Below are 22,712 nucleotides of genomic sequence, written 5' to 3'. Positions count from 1 at the left end.
GTTCACATTGTGCATAATGTTTGCCTGTTTAGACAGCAAGTAACTGTGATGGTTGATCTTTGGAGCATGGTTCTTGTGCATAATGGTTGCCTGTTTCTTCATGGTCTACTAATCTCTCTCTGTGCACATATATCATACTGTTCCATATTCTGTCCATGAACATATAACAGCTGCCAATACATATCACATAAAGTTTGAGCTAGCTGTGTGACACAGAGACTACACATTTACATTGTAATATTACTGCTCATCAACAAAGAGACCAGTCAAAGGCCAGTGAAAGCAAACAGGAATTGTTTCAACCAGAGGTCTTTTTCAGAATAACCTTTTCATTTGCAAACAGCAAACATGTGCATGTGTGTGTGTGCATAACAGCATACATCTTATATATGGCTTTTGATGCACAATAATATAAAAACTATGATAATGAAAACATGAATCTGCTGTCTAAGACCACCACTATAATATAAAAACTATGATAATGAAAAAGCTTGAGAATTTCATTACAAACCTTTAGCTTAAATAGGAAGAATGTAAAATACACAGTTGCCTTAACTTAAAGTTATTAACAAGGAAACATATACATTTATAACTTAGAAACATATACAAAATATGTTGTTTCCATTTCATCTTATACACACACACAGAAGCTAATGCACCAAACATATTACCCCTGTTCACGCACAGCATAGATATAGATATAGATAGATATAGATATAGAAACAGTCACATGTATGCTATTATGCACACACACAGAAACAGAAACAGAAACAAAACACATTAGCCCTGTTACATGTGTATGTGTGTGTGTGTGCATATGTATTTGTACATTTAAGGTTTTGATGTTTGAAGTGGCTGCATAGCTCCATCAATTTAATTGCTTCTGGTGTGTGTATGGAGATATTTTTAGATTAACATAACAAACTCCATATAAGGTTTTGATGTTTGAACTGTGCCTGCTGCAAGTAAACCGTTTGTATCCACTTAAAACAGCATATTAGCCCTGTTCACACACAGCATATTATCCCTGTCAGCAGATTGTTAGTGAGTTAGCAATAGGTGTGTGTGCACAGTGTGTGTGTATATATATATATATAGATATAGATACATATGTATGAGGATTTACATTCAAGGGACTGTGAAACTGCTGAACTGAAACTGCAGCGACTCCATTTCATCTTACACACACACAAAAAATAATTAAACTGCTGAACTGAGACAGACCCGTGATGGTGTAAACAGCTGATAATGTAGTGCAGACTGTTCTGTTAATGTAATAATGTTGTTATTTTGATTTGGTGAAATCTTGACTATAACATGAAATACTAATTAAGATGTGACTCATAAATATATTAAACATTCATGCATTCTGATTGATGAAAAGGATTGAGATTGATTAAATCTAAATGTAACATAACTTCCAATTCGTGCTAACTTGAGAGGAACTGTTTGGGACTGCTGTCTGGTTATGGACTTACAAACCAGATAGCTAAGTCCATCTAAGTCAAATAGCTAAGTCCAAGATTGAATAGCCCTGCTGTGTGTGTGTATGCATAGGTATTATATTAGCCCTGCAGGTTTAAGAAACAGAAACTGAATGCTTGTTGCATATTATCAAGATGCTTGTATCATTTACTGCTGTGGGAATGCNAGGTATTATATTAGCCCTGCAGGTTTAAGAAACAGAAACTGAATGCTTGTTGCATATTATCAAGATGCTTGTATCATTTACTGCTGTGGGAATGCTTGTGTCAGGCTCTGGTTCCATTCTTGGACTGTTTGCTTATTTCTGCTTGTGTCAACCATGTGTATCATTTATTACTGTTTGCTTATTTCTGCCTTGAGAGGAACTGTTTGGGACTGCTGTCTGGTTATGGACTTACAAACCAGATAGCTAATTCCATCCAAGTCAAATATGCATTTTCAACATTTTCAATGGTCAACAAACATGTGAAATGAAGTGAAAGGACATGGGTTCCAGCTCACCTGGTGTTGTTAATTATTGTTGCAACTAATTGATTTAAATGTGTACAATGAAGGGCTTAATCAAATATTATAAACCATGATTGTTAAGAAAAAGGATGCAAGCAGATGAGACTTTCTGTTTGGTCCATTTATATGTCTATATGAACAAACTTGGTTTTATAATTTAGTTGTATTCAGTAAACTGTTTGATATCTATATGAGTAAGTTCCTTCTATTTTAAATGAACCGTGCCTGCTGTAAAATTCAGTTGTATTAAGTAAATTGTGTTATAATTCAGTTATATTCTATATGAACTGTGCCTGCTGCAAGTAAACTGTTTGATATCAAAAATTATTTACAGTTCCAGGGGAAGGGGTTTAGTATATTTCCTTTGAGGCCACTCTTCATATTTGCGTTGTACGTGTGATCAAGTGAGATCAGGGAACTTCAGACAGGCAAAACTCAAAGACTTAAACTAATCATATGACTATATACACCATCTTCAAGTAACAATTTACAAAACCCTTAAGGGACTTATTCACACATAACACATAACACAAGTAACCATCTGTGTGCCTGCTGTTGCAATGCATACATACATACACACATACCCCTGCTGCAATGCATGCATACAAGATATAAAACATAGTAGATTTAATCAATGTATATATTGTAGATTTAATCAATGTAAATACTATACTACCCCTATATGTAAATACTAACTTTTCTGTTTTATGTAAATGCACCTATATAGTCCCANTAAATACTAACTTTTCTGTTTTATGTAAATGCACCTATATAGTCCCAGGTAATCACAAAGAACTGAAAAACCAGTACAAATCCCTGTGCCAACACTACTCCAAAAACCATGAGATCATTTCATTTCTTTATTACTTTAGGCAACACAAAGAAACAGTCTAATATTAACCTGTTTACATATATGTAGTATAGATACTAACTTTTCTGTTTTATGTAAATGCACCTATACAGTCCCAAGTAAATGCACCTATGTAGCAGAACCCACTGTTGCTGCTGTCGTCAAGCCAAAAGGTTGAACCCACTGTTGCTGCTGTTGTTAAGTCTAAGCCAAAAGAGGTTGGACCTGCTGTTGCCGCTATCATTGAGCCATCGCTTTCCAGGTATCATCAACTCATCTCTTCTTGAATCATCGATCAACTTAACATCTTTTCTTTTTATTCGTTTTACTTGTTGTTTGAGTTATGTCTATAGTAGTTTTCTTTTTAGTTTGTCTATATGTAGAGTTGGTAAAAATGATAATCTCTATCTAAAGATCGTATTATCTTTATCTAAAATTTCTACTCATCTCTTCATATTTGCAACAACAAAACTTACCGGTTAAAGAGGTTTTGATATACGATGTAACTTACCAGTTTTCACAAAATTGAAAGCACCATTTCTAATGGTAATTTTGGAAATATTATGGGAAATTTTGATGAAAAGGTTTAATTGATTCAGGTGACTACAAGAGTTCATGAAATGGGCAAAAACCAATGCAAATTAAGGTTTCTTCTATATGCATTTTGCTCTGCATGAGAATGGAGGTCATCTTGAGCTAGGATTTGGTCAGGCTATTGTGGTAAGAATTTGTAATAACCCCGGGTGTCTCCCTCTCTCCCTCTCCCTGTGTTTTTTTTTTCCACACATGCTTGGTGTATCCATTTATATCCACACATCATGGAAACAAAACCCATAAAATGGGCTTTATAAATGGGTGAAACCACTCTTGATTAGAATTTGCATGTTGGGTGAAACCACACTTGCTTTTTGTTTGTTGTTTGCAGTCACTTATATGATTCAAATTTCATTTGCATAAGGTACAGTTGTTTTAAGAGCGGGTTTATGTGTCCAAGAAGTGATTAACGTTGGTACTGCTTCTCACTCAATTGTTCATGTTCCCTACACTATGATGATTCAAACTCTGCCCTTTCTCAAACACCCCAACTCAAATTTCCTGTAAATTCCTTGAAGAACTGCTATGGATCAACATAGAAATTGGAATGGAAGCTCTTTTGGTGAAGAAGCATATACAATAGAAATCTAGAAATAGTTGTGGACAAAATCAATTTGTTGAACCATGTAGTACTTTGTTCTCTTTTTCTTTTCCATGTTTTGTCATTTAGACTGTGCTTGTGTGATTATCTATAGACATTAGCATTTAGGTCTTTAATGGTAACGTATGTTACTAATTTATGTCATTTGGTGCACTCAGGATCAAATGGATGGACCAACGCCACAATGTCTATAGATGATGTTAGCTATCGTTTATGGTGCAATTATGAAGGTTGGTACTTTCAATCTATCTTTTCTATCATTTGAAAACGTCCTGAACTAGATTGGTATATATTAGATCTGTGAATTGTGATTATTGAAATCTCTTTGAGTGTTGTGTCAATGTATCTTTAATTCCCATTCCTTGTTGTACACTTTGGAAATTTTAAGAAATGCGCTGCGTTTTGGCGATGTTAATACACAAGTCGTAAGTGACAAGCACAATTGTTGTTTTTGGGATGGATTTTGCAGGCCGGGAAAGTGGGAAACAAAGTAGCGGCTTTTTATATTTCAAAATTGAAAGGAAAAATAAATTATTGTGAGAATCCTTCCTTGATCAGTTTTAGCCTCCCCAAAACTCACAAGCTAAATAGTAGATTTTTATATTTCAAATCACATGTCTTTGATTTATTGATAAAAAAACAATATGAAAAACATGAATTCCTGTGTATACGATTAATGGTTTTGTCTTATTTCCATGGTTTATTTATGTTGAGCAACATCTTGTTTGAGTGTGCTTTAACTTGCATAAGTCTTTCTATATGGGGATTGCATTCAGATGTTTTTGCTATGTGAATATTACAAGGTGGATTTTCCTTTCTAATGATTTGCTTTCATGGTTTCAATCAAGACACTATATTAGTCCACTGTTTGGGAGTTATAAGGATGGATGGAGTGGTATAGTTTACTTAAAAAGAATCTGGCAGTTGAAGACTGCAAAGTTAAAAGGGAAAATACAATTTTTGGATTTCTGGCTGCTGGTATACAAGTGTGTGGACCAGAAGTGGAGTTTTTATGCACAACAGTGGCTCTTTACCAAACTGATATGGCTTTTGGATTTCTGTTTTGAGGAAATTATACTGGTTAACATTTGGTTTGGGTGTTGATGTGGATAATTTATAACGGAGAGTAGATTCCAATGTTACAGTTCCTGTAAAGAAAACAATTTTTATGTTGTAAGCGCTTACCGTGGTAAGAGTCGTCGCCGTCACTTACCGGGTAAGACTCTTGGTCCTTACCATATTCATCCGATGAGGCAATGTTACTTGGTAGCGCTTACCCGGGTAAGCGTTTGGTAAACGCCCTCTAACTAAATAGACTGAGAGTGGACTTAAAACTTGTTTTTCAGAAACTAAATTAATGGGCCTATTATATATTTAACATATGATTAATGAATATTTATTTATGATGTTCTTTTATGCTCAATATCTTGGTTTTATCAGACGCTTTTTGCAAATCGTCCTGTTCGACTTGGTTTTATAGGACGTTTTAGGAAAGTTTCCTATTAGACTTGGTTTTATAGGACGTTTTTTGAAAAGTGTCATATTAAACTTGGTTTTATATGACGCCTTTTTAAATAACATGACCTACAAATTAAGTGTTCTATCAACTATTTTTAGGACATTTTTTGAAAAATGTTTATTAGATTTTTTTCAATATATGACGCTTTTCGAGAAGTATCCTATTAGATTCTATAATAATAGGACGCCATACTAGGTTAATAAGGCTCATAAATGAAGTGTTGTATCATATTGTATCAATAAGAACACATAAAACAAAGCGTCCTAAAAATGGTTTTATAAGACGCTTCTAATAAAGTGTCATAAAAAATGACTTATAACGCTCTTTTTGCTATAATGTACCAAGCACCCCGAAAGGATTTCGAAATTATATGTTTGTGGGATTTCGCACCAGAACACCCCAGCCCACCCCCGTCTTGCCCCCACACCGTCTGCCACCTCACCATCCCCCTACACCCAACCCCCAACTCGTACTCACCATTGCCCCTCTGTCCTATAACGCCCTACCCCACCCCTGCCCTCAGTCCCCTACCCACACCTGACCCCACCAAGGTGAGAGGGTAGTTTTGATGATAAAAGTAGTGGCATGGTGGTTGGTGGGATAGTAGTTGTGATTAGAGATGGCCAAATGGGCCCGACCCGTAACCACCGGAGGACCGGAACCGGGACTGGAGAGGGACTGGGACCGGTAGGGACCGGTTGAAGACCGCCGGTTATGATCCGATTATGGTTTTTAACGTTTTTTAGGACCGAGACCGGTTAAGACCGGGACCGGTTATGTAACCGGTTATAGGAGCATGGTGGTAGGTGAGGTGGGGGCGAGTGGTACAATGGTCTTTCACACTATAAAACATTGATGTGAAGCAACATGTGAAACTTGAGACCCTGCTACATATGAGAAAACAACATCCATTGTGTTCATCAGAGCTTGCATTCTTTCTAACATAGAATTCATTTAAAATCAATTGAATCCGAAATCAGATGATGCAACAAAGATATACCTAAAAGAACTAAATTATCACAGACGAACTCATCTAGTTAAAAAAGTAATTGTTTTATATTTATATGTGAAAATTAATGCTTAGTTGTCATTTAGAACTGAGATCACCATTTTACCTTTTATTATTAATTATTTATTAAATAAAATGGTTGGATTTTGATTGGTCATCATGTTTATCACAATATTTGTGGTCGTCATTTGCTTTTCTCTCTCTCTATATATAAATACTATATTATAAAACATTTGACAAAAAATTTTAAAAACCATTTTTTGTGCTTGAAATACTGTTTATTGATGCATATTACTTAAAAATCAAGGTTACAAGAAAATTTTGCGTAAGTACAACTTATTAAAGCTTAATGTTTGAATTCGTGTAACTAACTACAAATAAACATAATCAAATATAAGATAAACATCTTATTTTAAATATAAAATATTTAAAATATAATAAAGATAATCATTGAGTTTTAACAAAATGCTTAATTATTATCTTTAAAAAATTATATTATTAAACAAAAAAAATTGAATTAAAGAAATACACAAAAAAGAGAAATTTTAAAGTCATTTTGGTACTAATATCAATTTTTTTTTCAATTTTTTATAACATCGACCGAGACAAAAAAATAAATAAAATGAAACATTAAAATTGAGATGTATCTCGTTGCATTGTGCGAGTACCCTTCTAGTGTATATATATATATATACATACATATATACATACAAATAACAACCAAGAGAAATGACATGACATAATACATATTGAAAACTTTAAAATATCGAAGTGTGGTTAACTTTAACTATCTCACATTGATAAAAAGATGATATGTTAAAACATGACGATGATTATACACGGAGAAGGATGTCAAATATTTCTTACATGATAAATTTTTAAGGGCCGTTTGGTTCACGGATTTTGAAGGAATTTGATGGAATTGGAATGACAAATTCTTTTGACCAAATTCCAATTCTTTTGTTTGGTTCCCTTCAAATTCTATCGAATTCTACAAATCAATGAATTCATCATTTCTTTGCATGATGAAAGGAATTGAATTTCATCATTTTGCATCCAATTTAACCAACACCGACCACCCTTTCACCCACCACGACTATGCTACTATTGTTACTGTCACTCCCCTACCCCTAAGCCCCCCCACCACCACACCACTACGTCGCTGTCACAACCACACACACCACCCTAACCCCAACCCACAATTGGCCACCATGCCACAATTGTCATTACCACAATTGCCACCCACCTACACCATCCTACCACCCAACCACTATACCAATACTATCGTCAACATAACTACCACCCTGCCACCCACCCCTATCAACCACCATGCCACTGTTGTTGTCGTCATAAATACCATCACCCACCCCACCTCATCGACCACCATGCCACTATTGTCGTCTTCACAACTACTATACCACCTCGAGTCCCAACCACCTAACCTTACCAACCGCTATGCGACTATTGCCATCGTCACAACTACCCCTACCATGTAGGTGGGGTAGTGTATGGCTAGCGGGGACCAGGGGTGGGATGGGTGACGGTTATGGCGTGGCGAGGCTAGGGTAGGGTGGTGCGGGAGTAAGACGCATGATAGGGTGCTGAGCGAGGTTGGATGAGTGGGATAAGTGGCGAGGCAGGGGGTGGGTGGAGTGGGGCGACCAGCCCTCCGACCACCAATATGGTCATGCCATTAATGGAGATTCCAAATCTTTTGAGGGATTCCATTCCATTTTATACCAACTAAACACATGGTCAAATTCCATTACACTTCCTTCAAAGTCAAATTTCTTTGATGGATTTCAACTCCACAAAATTTCATTCTACAAACTAAACGCCCACTTACTATTCTAAAATCTTGAATTATAGTGTTGGGATTGATTATCCCACATAGGATAATAAAAATAAGATGGTGGTGTGCATATTAGGAGGGATGGAAGATTGAAAAAATAGAGACAACTGTATTAAAGGAAAAACTTTTCTATTTGAAAATTAACAAAGTTTGCCGATAAAAAGTCGTAGTCTAATATTTCCTACAAGAAAGTATTATCACCATGCAACGCACAATACCAAATACTAGTTCTAAAGTAATGAAGACTAGTAATAAGTTTGAGGCTTTAAGTGATGTTATGGTTGATTGTGAGTTGGAGATTTGAGAGGAACAAAAAACGACAATTAACTATTGGCTTGAGCTTCAAAGTGAAGCTCCTGATCATATCAAATGCGGATGGTACAACAATTTGTTGGAATATTTTAGACCCATTGTGACATTCAACCCAAGGAGTCTAAGGCAGGTGGGAATGATGTTCTATATGATCTTGATGGGGTTCCCGAGTTTATGAAATGTTGATTGACAAATTCTATCGATTAATCATCATGGAAAAATTATCGACAAATTTCCAACGGGAACATTGTTGATGAAAAACCATCGGTGGAAAAATAGTCAGAAATTGAGCGGTGGTACACCGACCAAAAATGGTCGATAATATATATATATATATATATATATATATATATATATAATGCTCTAGTTTTCCATTCTCATATGAGGCCGGAAAGTTTATTGGCAACAGGTCGACACGAAGTGATTCATCATCCTCAAACATGAGCAGATCGTTAGTTAGGGACGGTTTATAGATCAGAAAATTCCCTAACATTTTTTCCGTTGACAACTTGACATTACGATGATGTTTTCATTATTAATCCGTCAGACAGTAGACATGTCGATATCCAGTAGTAAGCTGCAATTAATTAATGTTCCAAGAATATCAATGTTAGATGATGTTTTCCCCTTCTTCAAAGTTGACGAGATTTATATCATTGTATTTATCCTGTTTTACTTTTTATCATGACAAATATTCATCTTCTATCAACACTATTTAATATAACTTTAATAATGCATCAGTTATGTTGGATACTTGTATGTTTGGTTGATCGCTTTAAGTAACAATATATTTTTATTGAAATTTCGATTTTGATAACTGCACATCCAAATTCATCACAAAAAACTATCAAACTTGTAAAACCAACTTGCTCAACGACCAAAATGTTGTAAATTTTGCATTTTAGGAACATCGATGAAAAACTGGAAGTTGATGGACAAATCTGCTAGTTTACAAGAATCAAGGGACAATTACTATCATTTTGTTAAATTATTTGCTTGCTTTGATACTCTCTCTTTCCTGTCATTTTATTTTCCCGAGGCCGCTTGTTCTATCGATCTTATTCAGTATATTGAAACCCTAACCCCCAAATTCGACACACATTTAACCCGATCTCGAAGGATAATCTTCGTGCTCAAAAAATGCAACATCAACATCAGAGGCTGAAGCAACAACAACAGCAAGCTTTGATGCAACAAGCTCTCCTTCAACAACAATCTCTCTATCATCCTGGCCTCTTAGCACCTCCACAGGTTTGCACGCACCATTTATTTTGATTATATAATGTATCTCTACGAATTCACATGCTCATGGGTTCATATTTTTGTATGTTGATATTTTCATTTGCGAACTTAGGGATTTGATTTTGTTTATTGATCATCGAACTATGATCGCCCTGCCTGTGATTTTTTGTTTGTTGTGATAATTTCCAGGGAATTAGAATTGTTGCGTTTTTATCTGAGAAATGTTATATTTTGTCGTAATTGAATTTTGTCGATCTTGTTGCCATTCAACTATGTCAAAGGCAAAGGATTTGGACTAGTTGGTTTCCCAAGTTCAATTTACTCTTGACGTATCAAAGCAGAGCTGCATTTAAGTCTTTTGATATCTAACCCATTACTTATGAAATACAGGATTGATTTTGGATTTGTTACTTATTTAAGACTAACATTATTAAATTTATAAGTCTCTGTTATAAATTTTACGTGGTTATCAAAAATTGGTAGGAAATGTTGGATCCTAGAAATTTTCTAACTTCAAAAATCTGATATGATATTCAAAGTGTCAATTGGTAGCTCTTTGCTTGGAACCAAGCTGGTACATTTTAATTTCTGACTGAATGATGTCTTCCCCTTCCTTTCTTCCCGTATTGTGCCGTGCCTTTGTTGAGTTGTAACTGATGGTTTCTTAGATCAGGAAAATTTTCTTTCAGTTAAACATGCCTGTCTAGAATTTTGACACATTGGATTAGGGATTAGTTGATGTGCAATGGCATTTTGAGGCATTTCCATTTTGACACTAGAGCTCCTAATTTTTTTTTTTGATCTTTTACTAATCAGGTCATAGTTGAACTGTTTGTCTTGTAGGAGATTGAGTTAATGCCTTGTTCATGAGAGTCTCATTTGCTTCATAGTGTTTGTCAGTCATTTTTAGCTTTATTGATTGGTGGGTTTTCTTTCTTATATGATCATATTGCTTTTCATTGTTGGGGACTAGTGTTACCATTGCTAATATCTATTAGGCGCACCCGGTGCTACTAGCCCTAGAGTTTTTGTTTGGATATGGGACTGGGAAGTTGGCAGTTCTGGTTTTGGAGTTCAATTTTTTTCTTACATATATAGCATAAGATTGGTTAATACGTGCGTTCTGTTTGTTGGTCACAATAAAATAAAATAAAATCTAGTATGCAATTCTTTTCTCTTCCTCTCAGACTTCTTGTTTGATCATTAGAAGTTTAGGGGGCGAAGTATTTATTTTATGGTTGACTCTTAAGCATTTCGGTAGGTTCCTGCTGTTGAAGAAATACCTTGTTGGGAGTTCTCTAATTGGCATTGCTATAGTCAGTTCTGCATTGAATTTGATCATTTCATCACTCCTTTGGATATTGTTTCAAAATAGCTGTTTAGACGACGAAACAGTTTTATTGCAGTTTTGTCTTGGTGGATACTTGTATTATCAGTTAGCCAAATGGGTGCACAAATATTTAAAATCCTGTTCTTTTAGATACATAATTACTATGAAATGTTTGTAAGGAACTGAAATAGTTATTGTGTCATATTACGAGTTCAGAGATGCATATGTACTTTGGATAGTCGTGGAAAATAGGTAATCAATGTCATTGCTAAAAATCACAGCAAAACCTTCTATCTCAAGCTAGTTACCGTCTTCCTAGGCATTGCTGTGAAGCTGAGGAAGTCTTCTCCTGATTTTCTTGCATGAGTTTTCTTGAACATTTACCTTTCTAGCTTATATAGGAGAATTGTGTGGGCATTTGTTTGTTTTGTGAGTGATTTTTTTGGTGGCTGGTGTGTAGTTTAGCAGTGGATACACTTTGCCCTTTTTACCCATTCTTCTTTGGGTCTGATTTACTCTAGTTAGTGGGATTCGTTATCCTTTTTTACTCTTAGCTTGCTATTTTTTGGTCTTTTTCCTTTTTTCACGTTTTCATTTTGCAGATTGAGCCAATCCCAAGTGGAAATCTGCCTCCTGGGTTTGATCCAAATACATGCCGCAGTGTGTGAGTGGTTTACAGATGATTTTACTAGTTCCTTTTTTCTTTTTCATTTGCATGTTTAAGCATGACAAAAGCCTTGATTGCTCCTTTTACCAACCATTTGTTGTTTTAAATTGGTATCCCTTTATAATACAGATTCTCAAGTTTATAGTTGTGGTATACAAAGTGTTAAATTTAGGATGTTTATTTGTTTTATGTGTATATGGGGAATATTCTACAGCTAAAAGTACTTTTCTTTGTTTTCTTTTTTTAAAACTTCTAGTTTCTTTATTTTTGAGAAATTGCAGGTATGTGGGGAACATTCATATGCAAGTGACTGAACCACTTCTTCAAGAGGTTTTTGCAAGTACTGGTCCTGTTGAAGGCTGCAAACTCATCAGAAAAGAGAAGGTAGCTATGTCTTTGTTAACTAGCCTCAAAAGTTTTCATCAATTTTGCAGATGAATCACTTCAAAATTAGTACTGGGGATGTATGTTGAATTATGATGCATTTTCCCTTCCACTTACCTACCCTGTGTATGGGCTGTTGTTTTCCTCCTTCTCTGCAGTCATCTTATGGGTTCATACACTACTTCGATCGTAGATCAGCTGCGCTTGCTATATTATCTCTAAACGGGAGGCATTTGTAAGTGTTTTTGATAGAGTTATGTGCTGCTCTACTATCTTACTTTACCACTTCTTATTGATGTTATTTTCAGGTTTGGACAACCTATTAAAGTTAATTGGGCATATGCCAGTGGACAGAGGGAGGACACCTCAGGTAGGTGTTATCTGCCGCTTATCTTCTTTTAGAATGATTTGTGTAAAGGTTAGGCATTTATACACTGCCTTGAGTAATTATCACTAGGTGTTACTATCATTATGATATTTCGAAATCATGACATTCCTACTCTTGGTTTCCAGGTCACTACAACATATTTGTTGGTGATCTTAGCCCTGAGGTTACTGATGCTATGTTGTATGCATGCTTCTCCGTTTATGCAAGTTGTTCGTGAGTGCATCTCTTTCCTCTTCCTCTCACTTTCTATCTTCCGGTATCTCACACACAGTCATATACTCTTTTTCATGTATGTGGCTCTATTATAGGGATGCGAGGGTTATGTGGGATCAGAAAACTGGTCGTTCACGAGGTTTTGGGTTTGTTTCCTTCCGGAACCAACAGGTTTATTTTTAGTAACTGAAACTTTCCTGAGTGTTGGAATTCACTTTTGTAGAAAATGGTGGCACATATCTGTCACTCCTTTTCTTAACACAGGCAGAGAGACATGTACAAAGTATATTCCGTAGAACCACTGGAAGCTTACCTGAAAGTCAGTTTTACGACCCTACCAGCCCTTATGTGCAACTCTCTCTCTACCTGTTTACCAGGAAAAGATCAGGAGGCTTAAAATTTATCTCACTATTCTCTTTCTGCATAGTATTGTTGCAAGTTTTCAACTAAAATCTGACCTTATTAATTTCTGTTCAGGATGCTCAAAGTGCTATAAATGACTTAACTGGTAAGAGTTTAAAAGTTTCTGTTTTGTGTTTGTTAATTTTTCAAATGTTCACAAATTATAAAATTGGAGTTTTTGAATTTAGTTATTTTTATCTGAAGTATTGTGATGCGCCGTTAGATTGCAAGTTTTGATTTTACTTGCCTATACTACATTTTACATCCCTCTTCATTTGTCCTTGTTTTATCAGGGAAGTGGCTTGGCAGTAGGCAGATACGCTGCAATTGGGCTACCAAAGGTGCTGGTACTAGTGATGAAAAGCAGGCCTCAGATTCTAAAAGTGTGGTGGAGCTAACAAATGGGTCTTCAGGTATGTAGTACTAGTAAAGTAATAATAAAAACTACGAAGATGTCATTTTGAGTATAATTTGTTTGTTCTAATATGATTTATTTTGCAGAGGATGGTAAGGAGCCTGCTAATGGTGATGCTCCTGAGAACAACCCACAATATACCACTGTTTATGTTGGCAACCTTGCACCAGAAGTAAGAATTATATTTTCTTGACGATGTAGCTATAGGTATATGGTGATTATGTTGCACAGGCCATAAACAGGACTTAACTCGTTTTGTCATGGTTAGAATGAAATATTATTCTTTTCAATGCTCTAATCAGCCCTCGACATTTTTAGCAGGTTTTTCTTATCCATTCCTTACATTTTTGTGATCAATCTTGGAGACGTGTCAACTAAATGAAGCATTTATAGCTGGCTACTTAATTTTGATGGAATCTATAAATTGAAAATTTGCTGTGCTTTTTCCATCTAATTTTGGTCTAGAACCATGAACTTTCACAACGTTTTCATTCAGATAGCAGCCCTCATATCTTATAGAGCGACTTATTTTTGCACTGGGACATACCCTTGAGACGTTTAGCCTGACTAATTATGCTAATAGCTTTGTTGGATGGAATTGAGCTCGATTTTAGTATAAAGATAAGTTGCTCTGAGCTACAAGCAGAACTTTTTGTACCTTTGTGTGTGCGAGCTGTGGGATGATTCTAAACCATAATCATGGTGTCAAGCAAGTGTCGGCTTGTTTCTCCATGCATGTATGTTGGTATACTAATTGTGTACCTGTGAGATGCGGTAGGATTTAAATGTTATTGTAAATTGAGGATGGAAAATTAATGCAATTCCTCATTAAAGAGGAAAATGTAATGAAAATTAATGGCTAAATATGCTAAAATTATTTTATTTTTTATTGGATCACGAGCCTCTGGAGAGGATATCCACTATGTGAAATTTTTTACAATCACACATACTCATCTCTCAAACCACCCACAATTACAACCATACTCTAAAGATTTAACTCTTACACTCTAATGCATCAGTGATTTGTACTTGGTGGTTCATAGATGTTGGATTCTTGAAATTTAAGAGTTTTACCTAAATGCTTTATAATATAGTAAGTATAGATATGGGCTATTATGGTATCTTGACTTATTTGTGATTTAGGAGTATAGTTGTTAAAAGTGTGCCTGAGGTGCGCCTATGCTCTGAGGCTCATAAGGCTCAAGGTCTTGGGCTTTTTTTAAAAGTCGAGGCTAGGCGTATTGGCTCGCTAAGGCCCCATGGCTGAGGCGCCTTCTAGGCCTAGGCGTGCCTCATAAAGAGTCACTAAATACCAAGTCAAACCCCCTAAATCTAAATAAGTTTTCTCATCTTCTTATCTCCTAGACATCTTAAAAAAGAGTGTCTAAATAGATGACATAAGTCAAACCCTAATATTAGATACCCAGTTCTTATAACTTCAAACCTCTCTCTTCCAACGGTCTTCTTCCTTTCTTTTCATCTTTACGAGTTACGACTTCACACTTCACAGACACCTAGTTCACTTCACGAATCACGACTTCAGACTTCTCACGTAGTCACGGTTTGGCTTCTTTTCTTGGATGCCGAACCTATTGCTTGCGATTAGCTCGTTTTTGAACACTTTAGATGATGTGATGTTTTAATTTTGAAACTATATTTCTAAACTCTAATTAATGCATATTATATATATAATTCTAAGAAATATTATGTTAACCGCTATTTTGGACCAATATATCACCGATATAACTGATATATCGAATATCGGTCCTGACCGATATTTTGTATTCGGACCGATATAACAACATAGCTCTCTATAAATACCCAGACCTTAAAACTTCTCACTCAGCTCACGCTTTAAACCCTTCCCCCCTTCTGCCTCTATCAAAGTACTGCTGATTGCTACACCGGAATGCTTGCTACATATTTGAGTTGTGTATAACTGTGTGTGTGGGTATATACTTTTTTTATAAGATGCACCCCACATTCCTGAGGCCCGCGCCTCACACCTGCGCCCCGTGCCTAGGCCTCGGGACCTTTTGCGCCTAAGTGCGCCTTGAGCCTTTAACAACCTTATTTAGGAGGTTTCATTGATCATTGTTATCCTTGTGTATTTTCTAGGCATGTATTTTATCACTGCTGCTCCAAGCAGGAAAAATACAAAAGAAATAGTGATGTTTTGCATGTAATTTTGGTATTATACTTGATGGAAAGATGTATGTGTGGATGGTAACTGATGGATATCAATTACAATTTTGTATTTTAATTGCAGGTTACTCAGCTTGAGCTCCATCGCCACTTCCATTCCCTTGGTGCTGGTATAATTGAGGAGGTCCGAGTGCAGCCTGATAAAGGTTTCGGTTTTGTGAGATACAATAACCATGGGGAGGCTGCTTTGGCTATTCAAATGGGGAACACCCAATCTATTCTTTATGGCAAACAAATTAAGGTATGCAATAAGTATTGAAGTATGTTAAATAATTTGTGCTTGGAGCTGACTTGTTGCATGCAAATAATCTAGTGCTCTTGGGGCAGCAAGCCGACTCCTCCTGGAACGAGCTCAAACCCACTTCCCCCACCTGTGCCTGCACCAATGCTGTCAGCTGGTGACTTGTTGGCATATGAACGTCAACTAGCAATAAGCAAGATGGGAGGGATACATGGGCTGATGCAGCATCCTCCTCCTCAAGGACAGCATCCTCTTAAACAAGCAACTATGGGGATGGGGATGGGGATGGGGATGGGTATAGGTGCTGCGGCGGGAGTAAGCCAGGCCATTTACGATGGTGGTTTCCAGAATGTTGCAGCTGCCCAACAACTCATGTACTATCAGTGAGTGATTTGTTTCACCTGTGTTGTTTTGAGTTTCTAGGAGGCTTTCTGATGTTCTACCTTCTTTCTTTTCCTTTTACCCCTATGGTGTCCTACCTACTTCTATATGCTTGCCATGAGTATGGACATATGATGTATGTTTAATATTAGTTGTTTGTATTGGTAATGAATGACTTGGGTTATTTGTTTGATCCCAAATTTATTCAAGATGGTATCTCTTGAATGCATTTTGCTTTTGGTGTGCTCTCCTTTTTCAAGTAGGATAGAAATATGTGACCAAAAAATTTCCATATGATCTCAAGGTAAGAAGGATGATGCAAATAAAGTTTTTTTTTTTTTAAGTATATAATATTTATATACGGCAAATAGAACAAATAAACTCATACATCCCCCTCGCCTTTGGTGAGGTTTGAATCCTTGACCTTCTAAACGGCCAATGACTCAAATATCGCTAAGCCAAAGGATATTTGGTATGATGCAAATAAAGTTGGTGATTCAGTTGAAAAAAGATACAAGATATAACCAAAAAATGCTTCAATCTAATTCAATTTTCAATGATGACACCCAATTCATCCATACTTCCAAGATGATGTATGTTGTATTAAAATCTAAGTTGGTTAAACCATTAAAGAATAAGTGAGTTGCATTTTACTATTTGCTTTTTCAATAATTCAAAGATGTGAGGTAAGTAATTACATCTTTAGGTAACTTCACTTTCAAATACACTACAACAAAATTAAGTTTATAAAACGCCATCAATTTTAAAGCATCTTGATAGGCGGTTTTATAGGACTAAAACATAAAGGGTTCTATTAAAAGACGTTGCTAGAAGTTTATAGGACGCTTTTGGAGGTCTTAACAAGTTTTTTATGATACTTTTAATACAAAGTGTCCCATTAGTTATTTTATAAGACACTTTACATGTAAATTGAATTTCATTCTCTCTTACCAGCCCTCATGTCCTAAAAACTTCGAATCTCATGGTTCAAACTCAAGAATACAATAGTCTACCCGGAAAAGAAGAGGTAGCCCTTATATATAGGTGTGTTACAAAGTCATGACTACGACATTCCCTCGAAGGCTCAGAGAAACAACCTTTGCAAAAGTACATGGTTCAAATTCCAAAGACAATCCAGTCGAATCAGGTTTCTCTACGCGATTCATGGATATTCATGGGCCATCTGCAATGTCAGTGAGGAGTTTGGCATCAGAATGAAATCAAAAAAACCATTCTCGTTGCCGGGGCCATGCATCGGCTGACCGAACGAACTTGCGACGTACAGATCGTTGAAACCGGCTCAAATCATGTTGAATTGCCACCAAACTTCGTATGAGCTCTTTCTAACATTGCATAACTTTTTATTAACATTGAAGATGAAGTTTTGTGGTTACCCGACATGGATGCAACGGGCGAGAAAGTATACCATTGGGGGCGTCCTGGAAAACATTGGCCCGAAACTCGTGGTCCAACACTCCATTTCCTTCATTAAATATAGCTAAGTCATCACCACATTACCTTTGGGAGAATCTAGGCCACTAACTAGAATGGGTGGACATAAGTCCATACCTTCGGCCCAAGGAGATGGTTGGGCGATGGCCGTTCATTAAGTATTGTTGCATGAAAGGTTCTTCGTCCGGTAGATTGTGTCCCTCATCGTGTCCCTTATAAATAAGGCAAGGAACCGCAGGAAGAGAATAGAGGAGAGTGGCTTTTCTGCGACCACGAGCTTGCACTTCTTGATCACCACTGCATGGATCTCATTGTAGATGAGAAGGGCGTAATCCAGCGGTAGGTTGAAGAAGAGTCCATACATTATTGTCATAATGTTAATGTTCCCTTGATCCATGCTCCCGATCTTGCAGGTAAGGACTCAGTTCAGGATTGAGAAGAACATGTTCCACATTGGAGGCAAGAACTGCCTCTTGAAGTTTGATGCATTACGTAGGTCACGGTTGTAACCTAGCATCTTGATGAACCGGGGGATGTCAGAACTGGTGGGTGGCTCGGCGTAGTGTTCAATGTTGAGTTCTTGGCGAGTTGGGATGCATAACACTTTTGAAACTTTTGCGTGGGAGATCTTCATCGAGCAAACCATGTCATTTGGGACATCAATGTCCCCCATGATGCCACGGTTCTCCGGGAAGAACTCGCATGTCTGCCAGTATTGTTGCACGTATTTTAATGGTACGTCATTGTCAGATAGGGTTAGTGCAGGTTGGAGGATGCAATTATGAAAGAATTCTATCATAATAGCGAACCTGTCTTCAAACAGGTTTGTTCATAGGTCAATGGCATGATTGTTGGGTTTGATGGGTAGGAAAACCAGTGCACGGCTGTCTGCGCCGGTCGATTGCACGTGGATGTCGTTGTTTTGGGATTCGTGTGAAGCTGAGGAAGCCATTGTAGGAGAAGTTGCAGGTTTTTGTTTGCAGGTCGTCTGTGTTCTTGGAAGGTTTTGAGAGCGTAAAGAGGTAAGTGGTGGGGAAGACGAGTATTTATAGGTGGGGAAGTGGAAAGGGTGGTTTTTGGGTTTAAAAAAAATATTTTAATGGATAATGATTATGGTTGTGGGACGTTTGGGTGAAAAGTTAGTGGTGATGGTGATCGTGGCCGTAATCCTGCACATTGTCATTAATGCAGGTGGACACGTGTCTAAATGGGGTGGTTGGAAGGGTAATATGAAGGGTTGTATAGCGAACAGACTGTTGAAAATGTCAGGCGCGTGGAGGATGACGTTTGGGTGTTTTGGAATAATTAAATAATTATCCCAAATAATATCTCTTGAAGTTTAGGGTTTAGGGTTTAGGGTTTAGGGGTTAGGGTTTAGGGTTTATGGTTTGGGGTTTAGGGTTTAGGGTTCTTTTTTGGGTAAAAGGGGACGAAACCCCCGAAATTTTTTTATTGAATCAAAAAGAAATTACATAAGAGAAATGGGCATACCCATTTTTACAAGGGTAAGATAGCAACAACCTAAGAAGTGTTTAGGAAAAACAATTAATAAAGGCCTATTGAAGTAACCAAGATTAGAAATAAAAATTCTAATCATAAAAAGATCAAAACCTTTTTCCACCATGAAGTCAGCCCAACTAGAGATAAAAGCCCAGGTTGCCATCTTTGAATCAATGCTTCTATCCCAGTGGCCCAAATTGAGGGGATCAAAAAATTGCTCCTTAAAATAATTCATGGCCCAGTCTAGAAAGTCAGTGGCCCAACAAATACAAGTAGCATTAGCCCACCAAGTAGTAATCGAACTCCAACAACAACAATTGGGGTTTAGGGTTTGGGGTTTAAGGGTTGGGGTTTAGGGGTTGGGGTTTAAGGGTTGGGGTTAGGTTTAGGGGTTAGGGGTTAGGGTTTAGGGGTTAGGGTTTAGGGTTTTTTTTTTGATAGAGAGGGGGGGAGACCCTCCAGATCAAGAAAAAACGCTAAAAGCCAAACAATAACTCGCTCGGGTGGAAGGCAAACCTCAACCACCAGAAGAAAAAAACCAAGGCTCCCCGAGGGGAAAGAAAAGAAAAGAAGAAAAGAAAGGAAGAGGGGGGAGAAGAGAAAGAAAAAGAGAGGGGGAGAGAGAGAGGGAGAGAGAGAAAGAGGGGGAAAGAAACCAACCACAAGGGAAGGGCCCAACCGAGCCAAGACCGGGAAACAACAGTGGAAACCACAAGAGCAAGAAAAGGGGATTAAAAAAGGCACACCCTAGACCGCACCAAGACAGACAAGAGAGCAAAGGAGCTCACGCGACCAGAAAAACAGGACAAGAAGACAAACAGCTATGGGAGGTTCCAGGCAAGCCGAGTCCGGACAACATTAGGAGAGGGCTTGAGGGTCAGGCTTAGGAGCCTAGACCGATAAGATGTACAAGGAGCTAAGAGATTATTACTGGTGGCCAGGGATGAAGAAGGACGTTGCCTTGTACGTGAGTGAGTGTTTAACCTGTGCAAGAGTAAAAGCTGAACATCAGAAACCATCTGGTCTTCTTCAGCAACCGGAGATTCCCCAATGGAAATGGGATCAGATAACAATGGATTTCGTCACAAATCAAGAACGAGGAAGGGATACGACTCAATATGGGTCATAGTGGACCGACTTACGAAATCTGCCCATTTCTTACCTATTCGAGAAGACTTTAATACGGAAAGGTTGGCGCAGTTGTATATCAATGAGATTGTGTCGCGGCATGGAGTACCTGTTTCTATCATTTCAGATAGAGATAGCCGCTTTACTTCCAGATTATGGCAATCAGTCCAAAAAGCACTAGGCACGAGATTGGATTTGAGCACTTCCTATCATCCTCAGACGGATGGGAAAACAGAAAGGACAATCTAAACGCTGGAGGATATGTTGCGGGCCTGTGTAATAGACTTTGGGGGCAGTTGGGATACTCATCTGCCATTGGTTGAATTCTCCTACAATAACAGCTATCACACCAGCATCCAGTGCGCACCATATGAAGCTTTGTATGGGCGTAAATGTAGATCGCCACTCAGCTGGGTGGAAGTTGGTGACAGACAGTTGATTAAACCTGACATTATCCAGGAGACCGTTGATAAAATCTCAATCATCCAAGAAAGACTTAAAGCTGCAAGAGACCAACAAAAGAGCTACACCGATAACCGAAGGAAACTGTTGGAATTTCAAGTGGGTGACAAAGTCTTATTGAAGGTATCTCCGTGGAAAGGGATTGTACGCTTCGGTAAGAAAGGGAAGCTTAGTCCAAGGTATGTTGGTCCATTTGTTATTYTCAAAAGAATCGGACCGGTGGCTTACAAACTAAGTTTACCCCCAGAGCTGAGTGTCATCCATGATACATTTCATGTATCAAACCTTAAGAAGTGCTTGGCCGACGAAACAATGATCTTACCCTTGAAAGACATTCAAATTAATGAATGGTTACGCTTCGTTGAGGAGCCGGTCGAAATCCTTGATAGTAAAGTCAAGCAGTTGAGGCACAACAAGATTCCAATTGTGAAAGTTCGTTGGAACTCCAGGCATGGACCGGAATATATGTGGGAAAGAGAAGATTTCATGAAAAGCCAGTATCCCCACTTATTCTCGAACAAGTCATGATCTGAATTTGACGCATAAATTTCGGGATGAAATTTTTCTGGCGTGGGGAGACTGTGACAATCCGTCATTTTAGAATTTCAGGTTAACACCTTATTTTAGGATCTTTATTGAGAATTAAGTCTTGCTAGGATTTAGCTATGATGATTAGAGATCATCTTGCTTAATACCCAAGATTGGTTCGGAAGATCACGTTTCGACGGGTAACTGACAAAGTTAACTTGTGCAATGCCAAATAGTCTTGAAATGCTCCAAATAAAATAAAGCTGATATTTTAAGTTTTGTAGTTAAAAACTTAAAATTTCCAAAGTCACATTTTATTGGCCAATTACTTTATTAAAGGGTGGAGTTTTTAAAATCTTTTATCAAGTTGTTTTGTTTGAATAAATTATAGTGGAGTTTTTATTATTTAGAAAAATGATAATTTATAGGGCTTGGGCCTTTAGAGGCCAGCCCATTTCTTCTCTAAAAAGCCTTCATATAAATACCCCATCTTTCTTTGAAAACTCTCATTTCCAAACTCTCAGSCTAATTCTGTCACCTCTCTCTAATCTCAATCACCCTCCAGCCGATTCCATCTCCTCGCAAGCCTTAAAGGTTCCTGCTGTTCTTAAAGATTGCTAAAGATTCTAAGAAAATGTATGTTTTGAGCTATTCTATCTTCACAAAAATTYGARAGTTTTCATTCTTCTTCACCTACTCGATTCTTTAGTAAATTTATGGGAATTAAAGAGGGGAGATTGTTCATCAAAGACCTGCAAATGTCTTCGAAAGGGTGATAATMTGTGATCCATGTTCTTTAATCTCTAAGAAAGTAAGAGAGAATCCTTGCATGTGAGGTCTGATCATATTTTATGTATGATAGGATCTTGCATGCATCTTTAATCAGATTTATTATCTTTAAAACTCGTTGGAATCGAAATTTATTTCTGGAGTTTGTTCGAAGATGATGACTCAAGCTAGAGTTTAAATTCTTGAAAATGATGAGCTAGAGACCCCTCCCCATCATTGCTGTCATTCTTGGTGCATGCAATCGATTTTGGGGACG

At 37.3% G+C, this 22,712-nt stretch overlaps 1 protein-coding gene and 1 long non-coding RNA gene across 3 annotated transcripts in view; both read left to right on the top strand.

Moving 5' to 3' along the window:
- Positions 1-4,747, top strand: part of LOC112502100 — a 20,166-nt gene extending 15,419 nt beyond the window's left edge. The window contains exons 4-7 of one of the 2 annotated variants that reach the window (XR_003067623.1): positions 2,956-3,104; positions 3,442-3,562; positions 4,196-4,267; positions 4,507-4,747. This is a non-coding gene — a long non-coding RNA (uncharacterized LOC112502100). Of the gene's footprint in view, positions 1-2,955; positions 3,105-3,441; positions 3,563-4,195; positions 4,449-4,506 lie in introns of those variants that run through there. The other variant, XR_003067624.1, reaches the window with a different exon arrangement.
- A 5,011-nt stretch (positions 4,748-9,758) lies between these two features.
- Positions 9,759-16,803, top strand: LOC112502101 (oligouridylate-binding protein 1B-like). Its single transcript, XM_025105926.1, has 12 exons — positions 9,759-9,980; positions 11,904-11,965; positions 12,250-12,352; positions 12,511-12,587; positions 12,661-12,722; positions 12,866-12,953; positions 13,049-13,124; positions 13,431-13,461; positions 13,649-13,768; positions 13,857-13,942; positions 16,040-16,216; positions 16,289-16,803. Exons 1-12 carry the CDS (start codon positions 9,870-9,872, stop codon positions 16,601-16,603), a joined length of 1,308 nt encoding a protein of 435 aa, XP_024961694.1. The 5' UTR covers positions 9,759-9,869; the 3' UTR covers positions 16,604-16,803.
- Positions 16,804-22,712: the final 5,909 nt, after the last annotated feature.

The sequence above is a fragment of the Cynara cardunculus genome, unplaced genomic scaffold (assembly GCF_001531365.2).
Source record: "Cynara cardunculus var. scolymus isolate 2C unplaced genomic scaffold, CcrdV1 Un_Scaffold_920, whole genome shotgun sequence".
In the NCBI taxonomy this organism is placed as follows: Eukaryota; Viridiplantae; Streptophyta; class Magnoliopsida; order Asterales; family Asteraceae; genus Cynara; species Cynara cardunculus.
The sequence above is the reverse complement of the archived record's forward strand: the minus strand, read 5'-3'. Positions and strand labels throughout refer to the sequence as shown.

What these genes read in the sequence shown, in the direction of transcription:
- LOC112502101 (XM_025105926.1), top strand. Translation starts at nt 9,870, where the DNA reads ATGCAACATCAACATCAGAGGCTGAAGCAACAACAACAGCAAGCTTTG. An exon ending in TCCGTTTATGCAAGTTGTTC is followed by an intron (nt 12,954 to 13,048) that starts GTGAGTGCATCT and finishes GCTCTATTATAG; the next exon opens with GGATGCGAGGGTTATGTGGG. An exon ending in TTGGCAACCTTGCACCAGAA is followed by an intron (nt 13,943 to 16,039) that starts GTAAGAATTATA and finishes TTTTAATTGCAG; the next exon opens with GTTACTCAGCTTGAGCTCCA.